The sequence below is a fragment of the Ovis canadensis genome, chromosome 22 (genome assembly GCF_042477335.2).
Source record: "Ovis canadensis isolate MfBH-ARS-UI-01 breed Bighorn chromosome 22, ARS-UI_OviCan_v2, whole genome shotgun sequence".
NCBI classification, from domain to species: Eukaryota; Metazoa; Chordata; class Mammalia; order Artiodactyla; family Bovidae; genus Ovis; species Ovis canadensis.
In genome coordinates, this window is record NC_091266.1 from 62663354 (window position 1) to 62679477 (window position 16124).

At 54.3% G+C, this 16124-nt stretch overlaps 1 protein-coding gene across 8 annotated transcripts in view; it reads left to right on the forward strand.

Moving 5' to 3' along the window:
* Positions 1-16124, forward strand: part of PTPRE (protein tyrosine phosphatase receptor type E) — a 179879-nt gene that overhangs the window by 140949 nt on the left and 22806 nt on the right. For 6 of the 8 annotated variants that reach the window (XM_069566876.1, XM_069566879.1, XM_069566878.1 and 3 more), the window contains 5 exons: positions 1460-1596; positions 7048-7138; positions 11989-12065; positions 12932-12968; positions 15214-15311. In XM_069566876.1, coding sequence (XP_069422977.1) covers positions 1460-1596; positions 7048-7138; positions 11989-12065; positions 12932-12968; positions 15214-15311 — 440 coding nt within the window. Of the gene's footprint in view, positions 1-1459; positions 3150-7047; positions 7139-11988; positions 12066-12931; positions 12969-15213; positions 15312-16124 lie in introns of all 8 variants that reach the window. The other 2 variants (XM_069566883.1, XM_069566884.1) reach the window with 1 other exon arrangement.

Genomic DNA, 16124 nt, shown 5'->3' on the forward strand with positions numbered 1-16124 from the left:
GTTTTGCGGGGCCGGGGGAACCCGAGACCACGCTTAGATGATGGCACATGGCCTCCAGGCCCCTCCTTCCTGCCTCCTGCTCCTGCCCCGCCCGCCCCAACAGCCGTGGTGGGGCGAGGAGGGTATGACTGGCAAGGCCGCCTAGCTCATTCTGGAGTGTCGTCTCTGGGAGGGGTGAGCCCTTGGGGTAGTTCTTGACTGGGCGTAGGAACAGCTCAGCAGGCGGGGACCAGCCCTGCCGCCAGGGACAGCAGAGAGAGGTGGCCTCGTGGAGGACAGCGGCTCGTTCTCCAGGACGAGAAGCACATGCCTCGGGGGTCGCCGTCTGTCTCTCTGAGTTTGTGGAAGCAGCTTGTCCGGGGACCCCCTTGCAGTCTGGCCCTTGTCCTTTTTGAAGCCTCTAGCCCCTCCCCCTCAAAAACCCAAGGGTGCTTTCTCTTATTTCTCCTGGAGCTGATGGGGTTCGAGTAACTGTCGCAACAGTTACTGCCGTTACCTTTGTTAACCAGGACTATCTGTGACGAAGATAAGGCCATGGGGGCCTCCTATCTGGACAGGTTCCCAGTGTGTCACCAGTTTGTGCCCATGGGGGTCTCCTAACTGGACAGGTGCCCAGTATGTTACCAGTTTATGCCCACGGGGGTCTCCTATCTGGACAATTTCCCAGCATGTCACCAGTTTGTGCCCATGGGGGTCTCCTAACTGGACAGGTTCCCAGTATGTTACCAGTTTATGCCCATGGGGGTCTCCTATCTGGACAGGTTCCCAGTGTGTTACCAGTTTATGCCCATGGGGGCCTCTTAACTGGACAATTTCCCAGTATGTTACCAGTTTATGCCCATGGGGGCCTCCTAACTGGACAATTTCCCAGCATGTTACCAGTTTATACCCATGGGGGCCTCCTAACTGGACAATTTCCCAGTGTGTTACCAGTTTGTGCCCATGGGGGCCTCTTAACTGGACAGTTTCCCAGTATGTTACCAGTTTGTGCCCATGGGGGCCTCCTAACGACAGGTTCCCAGTATGTTACCAGTTTATGCCCATGGGGGTCTCCTATCTGGACAGCTTCCCAGTGTGTTACCAGTTTGTGCCCAGAAACCTGTCCTTACTCAAGTCTGTTCCAAGCCTGGAGTGTGAAGGTGCCTAAGTCCTTTGTAGAAGGAGCAGGGGGCAGACGGAAAGACAGCTGGGTGGGTGGGTGAGTGAGCTGGGAGGATAAGGCATCTCTGGTTGGCAAGAGCAGGTAACACCAGCCAGAGGGGGCTGTCCAGCCGTCACGATGAGTGATGAGGGTATATTGTAGGAGACAGAGCTTGCCTTCAGCTGCTCATGGTCTGAGAGGAACATCCCCCTCCAGCTGCGTCATTCCTCCAGGAGGTTGTCCGTCTGTCTGGTTAGTAAGTCACCCACCCATCTGGGAGCACAGCTCAATGGCCCTGTGTTTCTGTTGACCCCACAGAGCAGCAGAGGGTGATGCTTCTCAGCAGGTCCCCGTCGGGGCCGAAGAAGTACTTCCCCATCCCCGTGGCACACCTGGAGGACGAGATCCGTGCCCGCTCGGCAGACGACTGCAAGCGGTTTCGGGAGGAGTTCAACGTGAGTCTGGGCCTTCTGTCTCATCACGTGGAAGGGAGCTGGGATGTGGGGTGTTGTGTCACATGATAAATTACCCCAAAGGCGCAGAACGCTCACATCCACCATGATGCAGCCCCCAAACCGGGGTTCCGAGGAAACCCGGCTTCTGCCGCAATGCCCTCCGCTGACCTGACCCTCATCCCCATTGATAAGATGAGATGGTTGAGGGGGAGCTTCAGAGCCTCCTTCCAAGTCACACACCCTGAGCGCTGAGTTCTGAATCAAGTAAGAAGGCAGCGCCGTTATCCCAGTGATGTGCACGACCAGGGTGAGAGGACCGTGGGGTGGCAGTTTGATGTTGAGCGCTAAAGAGCCCTCGGACCCCCCTGCACAACCTCAGTTAGACTGTCAATGGGGCGGCCGAGAGGGGACATCACCCTGCCTCCACCGCCCTTTGATTCTGCCTGAGTCAGGGTGTTGGTCCTGCTGCTGCTGTTTTGGATGACCGTGACAATGTCAAAGCTAACTAAGATGAATTTAACCAACTGGTCCAGCCTGCTGGCAGCAAACAGATCCTCCTAACTCTCAACAAAAATGCAAGTGTACGACAGTGACACCTCCCCTTGAGTGGCTAATATTCAATGTCCCGTGAATTGTGAAGCTGCTAGACAGAGAGATGGTAGGTAGAGAGACAGACAGGCAGCTAGACAGACAGACACATAGAGATAGACAAGTGGGTGGGTAGGTAGATGCACGCATAGATAACAATAGAGGGATGGAGGGACAGGTGGACAGATAGATGCTTGGATACACAAGCAGACAGACAGACTCTGGGAAAGGTTGTCTCGGATTTGGCTGCTCAGTGTTTATCCCTGGTCATGTATGAGTCTCCATTTATGCATCTTCCTCATTTCATAAATGTCCGCGCGCCAGCGTCGAGCCTGAAAGCAGGCGGCTTTCCAGCAGCAGGGCCCCCTGGTCCTGACTCTGCCCCTGCCACCCCGGCCCCGACACATCAGTTCGTCTCCTGGAAGCCGGTTTCCTTCATCATGAACGAGCCGGGTGGGAAGATGCCTTAATGACCTCCCAGGTCAAACATGAGGCTCGGACTTTGTGAAAAGCAAAGATGGTACAATTGTGGTCTCTGAAGACAGGGTGACTCCGGCTGCAGGCAAGTGACTTTTCACCCAGAAGCAGCCCTGGAAGGAACAGCAGGCTGATGGCGCATTTAGACTGTAATTTTGGCTTTTTTTTTTTAAACACACGTCCTCTTTTGCCTTTATCTTGCTTCCTTTTAATTGTTTCCAAATGTGTCCCTTTTGGGGGGGAAATTAGGTCATAGTGAAAGACAGCTCTAGGCAGTATTGTTTTGCAGCCTCTCAGCCTGACAGCAGAAGTTAATTCTCCAGTTTTCAAAATGACTATCCAAGTTGGCGGCTGCAGGGCCACTTCCCCACCTCCCTTCTCATCCCGTTTCCTCTGGCATTTGTGTTTCTCCATGTGGAGGCTGGCGACTGGCCTTGCAGAGGGAGGACTGAGTCAGAACTCACTGGCTGAGGCACAAATCTCAGAAGGTAGGGCCCAAAAAGACAGTCAAGCAGGTAAGGCCCTTGCCCCAGATGCAGTGTGTAAGGGGACCCCAAAACACTTCATTGTCTGGATAGACACTGTTTTCATACAGCTTTTAAAAATAGATCCAAGCCATCCATGTTGAACAAAATAGCAATTAATAATCGTAAATAAAGACCAGGTCCCTCTGGTGTCTCCTGTGACCCCAAGCTCCAACGGGGCTTGTGACCCCACTGTTAATTGATCCTGCCTTTATTTAATAGTTTGATATTTTGGTCATGGATTTGTGTGTGTGTGTTAATTTAGGGGTCTTTTAGATTTTGAAATCAAACGTGATTTTTCTTAAGCCCTGGGTTCTTCAGAATACTCCTTTCCGCTTTGCAACCAAAGCAAGCGCCTTGCCCTGCTCACCCCACTGTTGCCACTAAGCAGCCTTCCTGGCCACCCCCCTGCCCACTGCCTCCGTCCAGGGAAGGGCCAAGAGGGAGGGTCGAGAGGTCGGAGTCCAGAGAGGACGTGGAGTCCGGTCCTGGCTCCGGGGGACCCTGAGCAACTGCCAGCCCAGGGCAACTGCCCAGTCTGCGCCTCTCTCAAGTGAGTGGGCAGCCCCTGCTCAGAGCATCGCAACCACCACGACCTGCCCACGTGTGGCTCCGCAGGTGCCCACGCTTGCCATGGGCGCACACGCCTCTTTTTTCCTTTTCTCGCCCTCTGTCCTGAGCTCCCCGCCCAGAATCTGTGCCGGAAAACGGATGGGTCTCAGAGTAGTCGATCTGGAAGAGTTTGGGGTGGTGTGCCTTGGCCAATCAAAGGTGACATGAATTTGAGGTTAACAAGGCCCTGGATCTGGGAGCCGTTTGGAGGGGTGATGGAGGCGCCAAGGCAAGAGGCCGGCTGCCCACGTGCCTGCCCAGGCCTGCTTCTCGCCAGCCTGGAGGGCTTGGGCAACATGCGGCACCTCTGCCTCGGTTTCCTCGCCTGTGAAACAAGGCCCTCCCAGCCCCCGCAGGAGTGTCTCAGCCCATGAAAGAGCTAAGCCATGTGTCCCGTGTCGGCAGGAGAGGGGTCTGAGTACCATCCTGCTCAGGACGACTTCTGTGATGGTCCAGTCGGCTGTCCGCTCGCCGTGGTAGAATGCTGAGCTCGCAAAGGCTGTTCCAGGCCCCTGGTTGAGTCCTGCAGGCGTCCCTCTCCAGATAGCTCCTCCCAGGAGCTTCTGTCCCTCCCCTGCGGGTTATTTCAAGCCCAGTGCCTGGAATTGACCTAACCCTAAGTGCTGCAGGAAGGCCCAGGGAGGCGCCCCGAGGGGAGGGCCCGGCACGTACACACCAGGACGAGGGAAAGAAACGTGTGTGTGTCTTTGTGTGCGACACACATGTTCCTTGAAGTGAAAGGGAGGAAAGGAAAGGAAAGTTAGTCATACAGTCACGCCCAGCTCTTTGCGACCCCATGGACTATAGCCTGGCAGGTCCTCTGTCCATGGGACTCTCCAGGCAAGAATACTGGAGTGGGCTGCCATTTCCCTTCTCCAGGGGAGCTTCCCGACCCAGGGATCGAACCCGGGTCTCCTGCATTGCAGGCAGATTCTTTTACCATCTGAGCTACTATGAAAATTCACCTCAGACAAACCAACAACCCTTTTCGGCCAAAACACATAAGAGAACAATCGATCACAATTTATTTATCCGTCAGGGGCCACAGGCATGGCACTCACTCTGGGCATAATGACAGTGGCCCAGGAATGGCAGAGCACCCCCTCAGGATCCCCGCTATTTGTCCTGAGCCATCGGAGCTCAGAGATGTGATTCGCCGGGTAGCTGACAGCGGGAGAAACGCTGGCCTGCTCGGAGGGGCTGTTTCTTTCCGAGTGCTTGGAAACGGGGTACGGGGCTCAGGGCGCTTTGCCTTTGTTGCCATGTGGCCCCCTGTGCCGCCGCCCAGGGAGTCGGGACGTCACCCCGTGTCCCGGCTCTGTTCTCGGCTCACGGCTGGGGGGTGTCACAGCCCAATTCACCCTCACCACTCGGAGGCCTCCAAGCCACCCCTTCAGCCCCGCCCCGTAGCCCCCTCACCTTCCGAGGAAAAGGGAGGCTTTTTTTTTTTTAATAAATTAATTGTAATAGAGCATTCTTAGAGCAGATTTAGGTTTACAGAAAAATTGTGCAGAAAGTACCAGGTGGGTTCTTTCCTTCAGTTTCCCCAGTGATTTCCGTCTTGCCTGAGTGTGTTACATTCGTCACAACTGATGAATCAATATCGACTCATGATCACAGCTGCAGGTCAGATCAGGGCTCCAGAGCTGCACATTCTGTGGGTTTTAACTAACCCGTCATGTCATGCGCCCCCCTCCCCCCGCCATGATGGTCCCATGCCTCTTTTATTTTCAGGGCTGAAGTCAAAAATAGCTTTGAGGTGAAAAAGAGAAGGCTCTAGAACGTGGTAACACGTTTCATGTTGAGGTTTGGTTGGGAAGCTCAGTGTTAAGAGCTTTGATGAAGAGCCAAGAGCTCCCCATGGCAGTGGAGGTACTGGCCTGGCGGAGACCTTGCCCACTGGCCTTGCCCAGGTGCCCATTGGGCTGGCCTCCACACTGACCTGGGAAGAGCCTTTGCCTGTGGCCACTGGGTGTGGAGCAGGGAGAGGACACGGGCTGGCAGGGGCTGAGTCTGTGGTAGAGAAACCCCCCGCCCTGGGAGAAGGGGGCCCTGACTTAGGACTTTGACCCCAGGCTGGGCCCCAGTCTCCTGGGCCCTGACCACCGGACCCCAGAAACCCCTGCTTTTCCCCACACTTCAAGGAAGATAGTGTCCTTCTCGGGGTCCAGGTGCCAGCTCCAGGTCCCCTCCCACTATTCGCTGCTTGCCAGGCAGGCGACTCTGGACAACTCCGCCACCTCCTTGGGGTTTTGTTTGCTTATCTAAGAACAGGAGGGATGGTCTTGGTGTCACCTGGTGCTAGGTGGGTTGTGAAGGCCGGTGATCCAGCCCTTCTCCAGTGCCGGGCCCATCAAAAATACTAGATAAACGTTAACACTACTTACTCAAGTCCCAGTGGCCCCTGGTTCACCCAACGGTCAGGTTGGATGATGAAGGAGGTTCGGAAGGCTCTTTCCCACCGTGCTCTTAGAGAAGCACCGCCCCCCCAACCTGCGCGTGGACCCTCCCCAGCAGTGAGCAAACACAGGAGGAAGTTTGGCTCCAACAAGAGCCGAGAGACTCTGAGTGGCGGAAAGAACTAGAAGTCAGGATGGAGGCTCCTACCTGCTATGCCGCCCATCAGCTGTAGGGCCCTAGCAGAGCCCCCAGACCCGACTTCCCCCAAGACAAATGGAGGGTTAGGGCAGACCGTGCAGGCCTCCTGGGATGCGGATAACTGCGGTGCTGACGAGGGTGGGCCCAGGTCTGCATTTCAAGGAGCCAGCAGCTGTGTCTGTCCCGCTGGCCCACACCGCATCTTTAGGGGAGGACGGTCCTGCACCATCCCCCTCCTCATCCTCCAGCCCCACCGTCTGTGTCCTCACCCCTAAACAGAGCTCTGCCACGGCCACCTCCTACCTCCCTGGGCTGGGCCTGCTCCAGACCAGGGCTTCCATGCAGGGCCCAGTGGCGGCCTGGATGCAGCTCAGGGTCCAGCTATGGGTCATCACTTTGTCCGCATCCCTGTCGGCCCCACTGAACAGGAGGCCTCAGGGAAGATTGGCCTGTGTCTCCATCACGGCCCCCGCCCAGGGCCGGCCCAGTGCCCAAGGCAGGGGTTTTTCTGGGCAGGAGCAGAGGGACGGGCAAAGCCCTGGAGGTAGTTTGCTCAGAGACCCATTTTCTTGATTCCCGCGCTCGGTGGGGAGGCTCATAGACGAGGTGCTGGATTCCTCGTGTTTAGTGCTGACTCTGCATTTTCTTCTAGTCTCTGCCATCTGGACACGTGCAAGGAACTTTTGAACTGGCCAATAAAGAAGAAAACAGAGAAAAAAACCGATACCCCAACATCCTTCCCAGTAAGATTTTACTCTTCTTTTTTACATGACCGGTGGCATTCTGACGACACTCAGCCTTGCTTTACAGCTCCTGGTGATTCTGCCTGTCCAGGCAGCAGACACCTAGGTGCTCAGAGGGCAGGGCCGGGGTCAGGACACCTGCTCAGCCTTCCCGCTTGAGCATCTAGCTGGCTGTCTCCCACCTGGGGCTCTGAGAGCCTGTGCCATTCGTGGTCTGGCTGCCAAGCCTGCATTCACTGTTGAAACCTGGGCTGCCTGCCGGGCAAGAGCGTGCCACCTGCCCCAGCTGGCAGAGCTCCCACTGTGGACCCAGCCTTGAGCCCTGGTCTCGGGCAGCTACTGGTCCCGAGCATCTCCCCATCTTGGACATGGTGCCCTGGGCCACCAGCATCAAGGCTCCTGTACAAGGACAGAAGTGTCAAGAGTTCAGAGAGCTGTTGAGCTTTGGCAGCTCTGTGGGAAGGCTTGGAAGCATCCCGGTCTTTAACACCGCAGCTGATGGGAGTCGTGGGTGGGGGGGTGTTGCCTCTAGGGGGTGGCGAGGCCAGAGTAGACACTCCTGTCCAGGAGCGTCGCTGGATGGGCTGTGCCCTAGGGGCCTTGGTGCCGAGACAGACCCCCAGCATTCCAAGATGCCTGTGTAGAAGCTGGCCTGGGGGCAGGGTGGGGTGAGTTGTGATGTCATTTCTCTAGCCTGGACCCTCCTGTCCACTTTGCCATCAGGCTAGCAGAAGGGCAGCCTCTAAGGACCCCGGTGAGTTCACGTTCGAGGCCCGACAAAAGGGGGACCTCCCTTCTAGGGCACAGCCTCCGTGGGGCGGAGCAAGCCGGCCTGTGCCGGCCCTCAGCGAGGCGGCTCTTGGCCGAACTTTTAGGATCAGGATTGAGTCCATCTGCCCTGTGGGTAAGAGGAGCTGTGGCCAGCCTGACCCGTGTGGTCTCTGGGTTTTCAGCACCTGATAGAAGCAATCCGTTCCCATTTTGCATGTGTAGGATTGACTTGTGCTTTGGTTTGGGTTTGTGTGTGTGTGTGTTCATTTGTAGAGTCCAAATTCGTTTGTAGTGTTCTTATAGGGTCTGTCACCTCGCTGAGGGCCAGCACAGGCCGGCTTGCTCCGCCCCACGGAGGCTCTGCCCGAGAAGGGAGGTCCCCCCTTTGTCGGGCCTCCAACGTGAACTTGGGTCAACTAAATCCAGAGAAATTAACCAAGTAGTCTTCCGTCCCACGCATATTTGTAGAGGAAGCCAGAGGAGCGCCAGGGAGACGACAGGTCACGCAGCCAGGCGGGGAGGGTGGCTTAGACCAGGGTCAGGTTCTAGACTCAGGGCAAAGGTCATGCTGAGAGGACTTGCTGTTAAATTGGGTGAGGTTTATCAGAGGCAAGTTCCGTGGCTTGAACAGCTCAAGGGAAAGAAGCGCCATGCAGGAGGTTGGGGATCTTTGGCCTAATTTGTGCTGGATAAAAATTAGGGTGTTTGGAAGTTCGCGTCTGTTCTTAGTTGAATTAACTCGCTTAGGTTGTGGTTTGACTGCGTGATGTGTGCGTGGAGGGCCAGCTCACTGCCAAGCCCTTTCCGAGGTTTCTGGCCTACATTTCTCTCTAATTGCTGAGCCGTTTCCCTTCTAAAGGGAACGTTTACGTGGCTAATCAAGAGTGGTTTCAGCCTGAGCTCCATGGAGTGGAGTTAGCAGCCAGGTGTGGGAATTACCTCTGGTGGCCCACGGTGGGGCATCCCCCGCCCCCCGAGGGTCCCCAGCAGGGAATGCTTCATGCCCATTGTGTCTAAGCCACATTCCTCTGGCTTGTATTACCAAAGGGAGGTGGCATTCTCTGCGAGTGTGAAAGTGTGGGTCCTGCCCCAGCCCCTCCCGGCCCAGGAGTGCCAGGCCAGAGGAAATTGAGGAGCTGGCGGTCACCACGGGCCCGAGGACTCTGTCCGATGTGAGCATTTCACGTTGGTGCAAGGACACATTTACAGAACTGTGTCCTGGAAACACTGGGGTGTGCCCTGGAGGAGGCCAGCTAGGGGCATCTGGCTTCGGCATCGGTGAGACCCAGGAGAAGCCGATCTGGTTAACCTGGGCGGTTGGCCAGAAGTGCCCGGGGGCAGCGGGATCACGGGAGGATTGTGCAGGGGGCTCCCAGGCCTGCTTCCCGCCCCCCCAAGCCTGCGAGACCCAGCTCATACTCAGGGTGGGGTCGGGTCAGCAGGCAGGGAGACGGGCAGGGGCTCAATCCCTTAGCCCCATATACCTTCCCTCTCCCGCCCCCTTCCCCACGCAGAGAAAGAAAGGGAAAATGTGGTCCCTCAGTCATGTCCAGCTCTTTGCGACCCCATGGATTGCAACCCGCCAGGGTCCTCTGTCCCTGGGATTTTTCCCAGGCAAGAATACTGCAGTGGGTTGCCATTGCCTTCACCAGGGGGTCTTCTGGACTGAGTGATCCAACCCCTCTCCTGAGTCTCCTGCATTGGCAGGTGGATTCTTTACCATGGGCACCACCTAGGAAGACCTGTAAGTGTATCCTATTTACTAGATGCCCCTGGGACTGGAGCCAGTCCTGGTGTGAACCCAGGGAGCTCTGAGGACAGAGGTCAGTGTGCCTGGGGTGTTGAGGGGCTGCGTGTGGGAACAGCCCCACGCCCGGTGGCGAGTGAACATCCTCCTCTTTTCTGGAAAAAGACGCCAACCAGGGATAATTTTAGGAAATGATGTTTTGAGAGAGAAGTGTAACTTTTTAGAATGAAAAGACAGGAAGCTCTTAGAACTGCAAGATGCTAAATCTAACCAGAAGGCTATTTTTAACCCCCTGCTTTCTATAGCTGTCCTCAGGAGGGTAAATTGTTCCAAAGTATGTTTAACTAGCTTGATATGTGTTCCACTGGTGCTATTTCTGCCTCAGGGCCGAGCCTTTCAGGACCGTGAGTCTGACACCCTGACCACCTTCTGTGGGCCACAACTGCCCCCAGACCTCCGCTGACCTGTCCTCCACTAGGACCAGGGTATGGTGTCCAGACAGCAGGTGTCCAAGCCCATCCGCTGTGGTCAAGCCAGCAGCCCTCCGTGTAGAGGGGACCAGTCTGTGACCCAGGATATGTGCCCCAGACCCACAGCACACACTCCCCCTCCTCGGTTAGTTTCAGTCCTCTGGCTACTCGGAGGGGACAAAGCAGGGAGCAGGACACAGAACTATCCAATAATTAACGCAGTAAATACATGCAGAGCACCCACCAAGTACTGCCCGGCGCAGAGTAATAACGCGGAAGCAGCCTGGTCCTAGAGCCCGGGGCCCAAGTCTGGGCCCCTTCATACATTTCTGCTCCTGGAAGTGGTCGGCCGCTTACACACCAGCGTGGAGACCCAGAGCTGGAGCTGCTCCACCTGGAGGGACCCATGAAATGGTCTAACTTCTTTGAGAATCAGAAGAAATATATACCTAACCCAGTCTGGCTCATACTCATCTTTATAGCAACTACTAATGCAGAAGACATAAGTGACTCGGGTTTGATACCTGGGTTGGGAAGATCCCTTGGAAAAGGAAATGGCAAGCCACTCCAGTGTTCTTGCCTGGAGAATCCCGTGGACAGAGGAGCCTGGTGGGCTACAGTTCATAATGTCACAGAGTCAAACACAGCTGAAGCAGCTTAGTACACACACACACAATGCTGTCATAAAATAGAACGTGTAATTTTTTTCTTTAATGGAGAAAGAGGCCCATGAAGGCAGAAGTGACACAGACCCATGTAAGTCATATGGGGCCTGGTTAAAACCTCCCCACGGGTATTGTACATACATACCACAGACATACACACCACACTCACGTACACACAACACTATACACACTGCATACAAGACACACCACTGCACACCCACACATACACACACACACCACACACTCCCACACCACTCACACACACACACACACACACACACACACACACACACCGCCATCCCTGGTTGGCCCTCACACACTGGAAAATTCTGGAACCACAGGCTGGAATCTTCCAGGGAGTAGTCCGTGTTATATACCGAGCCCGTATCTCCGAACCGACTGAGAGAACAAGTCCACCACCGTAATGCAAAGGCAAGAAGGGAGTTTATTTCTAGCGCACTAGGGCCCAAGTCTCATCCAGCACAGTGGAATCTGACAAGAGCCCCAAACAAAGGAGTATGGCGGCTTATATACAGGCAGCTCTTTGTCTCAGTTACAGGAGTAGCTGGCGTTACATGATTGGCTAGGCAGGATGAGCGCATGTCCTGTCTCTTTCTGGTTGGTGTGTGTGGGAAATCTTCCTAATTTGATCAAGGAATGTTCTGTTAAGGAAACATAACTCAGGTCCTGGGCTTAGTGTATCTTGCTGAGCTTGTCATAGCCGGGGTTTGGCCCCTAACAGTCCGTCCTGCACAGTCTATCCGTGCGGGTCCAGCTACCTGCCTGCTCTGGGGCAGACCTGAACATGAGCCCTGGGGTCTGGAGTCCCAAGCCCGCAGGCCTGATGCCCACCTGTCCGGAGGTGGACAGGCTCCCTTTCGAAAGCCTGGGAGCGTGGCCCCCGGAAGTGCTCCTGAGGGCCAGCACACCGACTCCTGGGCCCTGAAGCTCTTACCTGTCGGCATCCCTGGGTGTGTTCAGCTCTTTCTGGGGCCTGGCCTGGCCTGGCTGCTGAGGCGCCGTGTTGGATGGAACAGTTGTGTTCCTGCCCCAGGACACTGAGCATCTCCTGGGAACGTTTAAGAAGAATGTCCCTTCTGTCCCGTGGTCACCATGGTTACGTCCTTCACAGTGTTTAATCCTGTCCTCGTGATTCCCTGGCCTAATGTCACGATTTTTGTGTTGTTTTTTCTGCAGATGACCATTCCAGGGTGATTTTAAGCCAAGTGGATGGAATCCCGTGTTCAGACTACATCAATGCTTCCTACATAGATGTAAGTACCCCCCGACCCAGCACAACACTCACACCCGGACCACTGGGGGCTGAGTGTGGATGGGGACCACTGGACCCCTTATTCTCGGGGCCAGGAAGGTAACTTGTCCCCACTTTCCTGGACACGGTGGCCACACTGGCCACCACACAGAGAGCATGAAAGCGCTGGGCCTTTTGAATTAGCATCTGTGTTAAGTAGCATTCCTAAGTTGCAGATAAGCCCAGAGGAGGCTCGTTTATGCTGCTGCTGCTTAATTACCCAGTCACGTCCGACTCTTTGCGACCCCATGGACTGTAACCCATCTGGCTCCTCCGTCCATGGGATTCTCCAGACAAGGATAACGGAGTGGGTAGCCATTTCCTTCTCCAGGGGTTTTTTCCGCTCCAGGGATCAAACCCAGGTCTCCTGCTTGGCAGGCAGATTCTTTACCACTGAGCCACCTGGGAAGCCCATACTCATTTATATTACTGACCTAACAGAACAGAGGGGACCAGTTAAATCATTTGCAGTAAAATCATATAGAATGGATTATTAAGAAACCAGTTTAGTTGAACCTTAAAAGATCAATTGATATGTTACGAATTATTATAAAATTCAGTATAAGAGAATGTGTGTGTATTAACCAATTAAACTATATATATCTGTGCCTGTGTGTCTGCTTACATATCTGGAAAGGTATTCACAGAAAAGTACTGGCAAGCGATATGCAGAAACAGCATGTTATTTCTGAAACTCCTGGCAAGGTTTCTTCTTGGTTTTCTGTGTTTTCCAAATTCTCCATGACAAATACATGTTACTTTCCTAACCATAAAGTCCTTCCACAACGACAATTCTGAAAAATCATAAATCTGATTTTATTTCTCTAGGGTTATAAAGAGAAGAATAAATTCATAGCCGCTCAAGGTAAGCTTTTCATTAAGTGACGGTCTGAATGTGATTTTGGTAAAATGACATGGAAGGTGATTGCTTCCTTACCTGGTACCAACCATCCTGGAGGGTTATACAGGCTTTTTGTATGTGTGTGTATTGCTACGTTTACATAGCGGATCAGAGTCATCCAGCCTCTCTCGAAGCACAGAAGTGAAAATGTCATGAATCTCACAGCCTTGCCGCTCAATGCGTCTGCTCCACTGGCCAGCGGTGTCCCCTCCCCTGGGAGGTGGTCAGGAATGCAGGCCCCACCCCTGACCAGCTGCTATCCCTGAGTTTGCACCTTAGTCAGCATTCCCCAGGTCTTCTGTACCATAGAGTCTAAGGAGCATTATACTGTGAGGTGATGGAATTCCTCCAGGGCACAGGGCTTCACAGGATGCAAGAGCTGGACCTCTGCATGCGTACGCCCCGTCTTCGGTCAGGGCAGACAGACAGGGAGGGCGTGGGGCGTCCATCATACACAGCCATGTCAGGTGTGCGGCCACACGATGTGTGTGTGCAGAGAGACAGAGACACACGACCTGTTTCTGCGCCTCTGTGATTTAAACCCAGACGCCCAACGGTCCAGTGCTCGCCATCTCAGCGTGTTGACACTTGCGTTAGAAAACCTTGATTTCTCTTGGCCGGCTGAGCTCTACATGACTTCCAAGTTGTTGGGCTTGGGGAGCAGCAGGGAGGGGAGTAAGTAACTTTCTGGATCCAGCCCATAACCTTGAGGATGCTTTTAGCCGTGAAAGTGTATTAGTCGCTGAGTCGTGTTCGACTCTTTGTCACCCCATGAACTATAGTCCACCAGGCTACCCTGTCCATGGGATTCTCCAGGCAAGAATGCCAGAATGGGTTGCCATGCCCACCTCCAGTGGACATGGCACCACCTTCCTGTGAAAGCACGCCCTTAAACCTCACACATGACCCTCTGTGTCTCTGAGCACTTTCAATCCAGCTTATCAGCGTCTGCTTGGGGCTGTCATCCCTGGGAGCCAGGGCTAATGAAGCTGGGTGTCAGGGAGCTAACAGTAGATTTCCTGCACATCCTCATTCCTCGGCAAGAGTCTTTAGAGCAGTGGGTACCAACATTCAGTGTAGACAGCAATCTTAAATGCGCATTTAAATGCACACACAAGAAAATGGGCTTCCCTGGGGGCTCAGAAGATAAAGAATCAGCCAGCAATGCTGCAGAGCCAGGTTCAGTCCCTGGGTCAGGAAGATCCCCTGGAGAAGAGAATAGCAACCCACTCCAGTATTCTTGTCTGGAGAATGGACAGAGGAGCCTGGTGGTCTACAGTCCCTGGGGTCGCAAGGAGTCGGACACAGCTGAGCGACTGGCACTTTCACTTGCTCTGCAAAGTAGGGAAATATACACATAAGCCCACAGTCCATCAGGAACATGCCCAGCCTTTAACATCAGAGACCCTGGCAAACACCTGCTGACACCAATGGAAATGTCTTTTTCATTCTTATAAGCAGACATCCAGAGGAAGTAGCCCGGGCTGGGGCAGCAGCACAAGGGAGAGGGGGGGCTTTCATTCCTCCTCTGCCCTCCTTAGTGTCATCCTCATGGTCACAAAGTGGCTGCTGCACCTCCTGGCACTGCTGTCCCTAGTCAGGCAGGAAGGAGAGCAGCAGGCAGAGGACTTTCTTCCAGGGACACTATCTTTTGTTCAGACCCCCTCCCCAGGGACTTCAGCCTACATCTCACCAGACAGCATCACTAGCTGTGAAGGCAGCTAGGAATGTGATTTTTTCCCAGAGGAAAGAGGGTTAGACATAGCAGGTGGGTCAGGCAGCCGGCAGTGTGTCTCCCCTCCCCCACCCCCCCACACAGTCTGATTCAGCGGTTTCGGATGGGAGGTCTTATTCTGAGGCTTTGACAAGCCCCTCCGTGGCCACAAACCACTCTGACAGCTTGCAAACTAGCTCCCGTTTAAACAGCATTTGTGGCCCACGGTCATCACCCAACTGGGTGCCCTAACTTAGCCCCCGGGGATTTCCCAGCCCCTGGGGGGCCGGGTATCAGGGAGAGAGAGGCAGGGCCAGACAGGGAGGCTGCCCCCTACTCCAGTCCTGGGACTCTGCAGGGAGTGAACGGGCCCACCATCCCCTTCCTCGGGGCAGGTGGTAGGGGAGCAGCTGTCCTGAGGCCCAAAGGCCAGGGTGACTGGTCTGGGGCTCGCGGGGACCGCTCTGTCTGACTCGGACCATCCTCTCCTCCCAGGTCCCAAACAGGAGACAGTGAATGACTTCTGGAGAATGATCTGGGAGCAGAAATGTGCAACCATCGTGATGCTGACGAATCTGAAAGAAAGAAAAGAGGTAAGCCCAGCTTCGAGTCCCCAGCGTGTTCTCAGCTGCTGCTGCTTGGCTTGGGGTATGCTCACCACTTCCTTTTCCCTTCTCCCTCCTGCTTATCACGGCAGACACAAAAACACAAAACACCGCGGGGCTCACAGCACTTTTAGTTTGAAATACGTTGTCTGTGTTCCCAGGATCTCATTGTCCTAGTCAGTCAGTCAGTCAGTTCAGTCGCTCAGTTGTGTCTGACTGTGCGACCCCATGGACTGCAGCACGCCAGGCCTCCCTGTCCATCACCAACTCCCAGAGTTTACTCAAACTGAGTCGATGATGCCCTCCGACCATCTCATCCTCCGTCTTCCCCTTCTCCTCCCGCCTTCAATCTTTCCCAACATCAGGGTCTTTTCCAGTGAGTCAGTTCTTCTCATCATGTGGCCAGAGTATTGGAGTTTCAGCCTCGGCATCAGTCCTTCCAATGAATATTCAGGACTGATTTTCTTTAGGATGGACTGGTTGGATCTCCTTGTTGTCCAAGGGACTCTCAAGAGTCTTCTCCATGATCACAGTGCAAAAGCATCAATTCTTCAGTGCTCAGCTTTCTTTATAGTCCAACTCTCACATCCTAGACTATGATATAAAATGATGCAGGGATTTTCTTCTTTCAGTAGAGAGTCATCCCTGGGTGGCCCACCAGTTCTTACGCCACAGTGGGAGCAGTGAATTTTAATATAGAGATTTTTTAGAATTTTGGAACATAACATGTTGGGCCTCAGACCATAAAAAAAAAAAAAAAGTGATTTTCCCCTTATTATTCAGACCAGAGAAATGCATTGG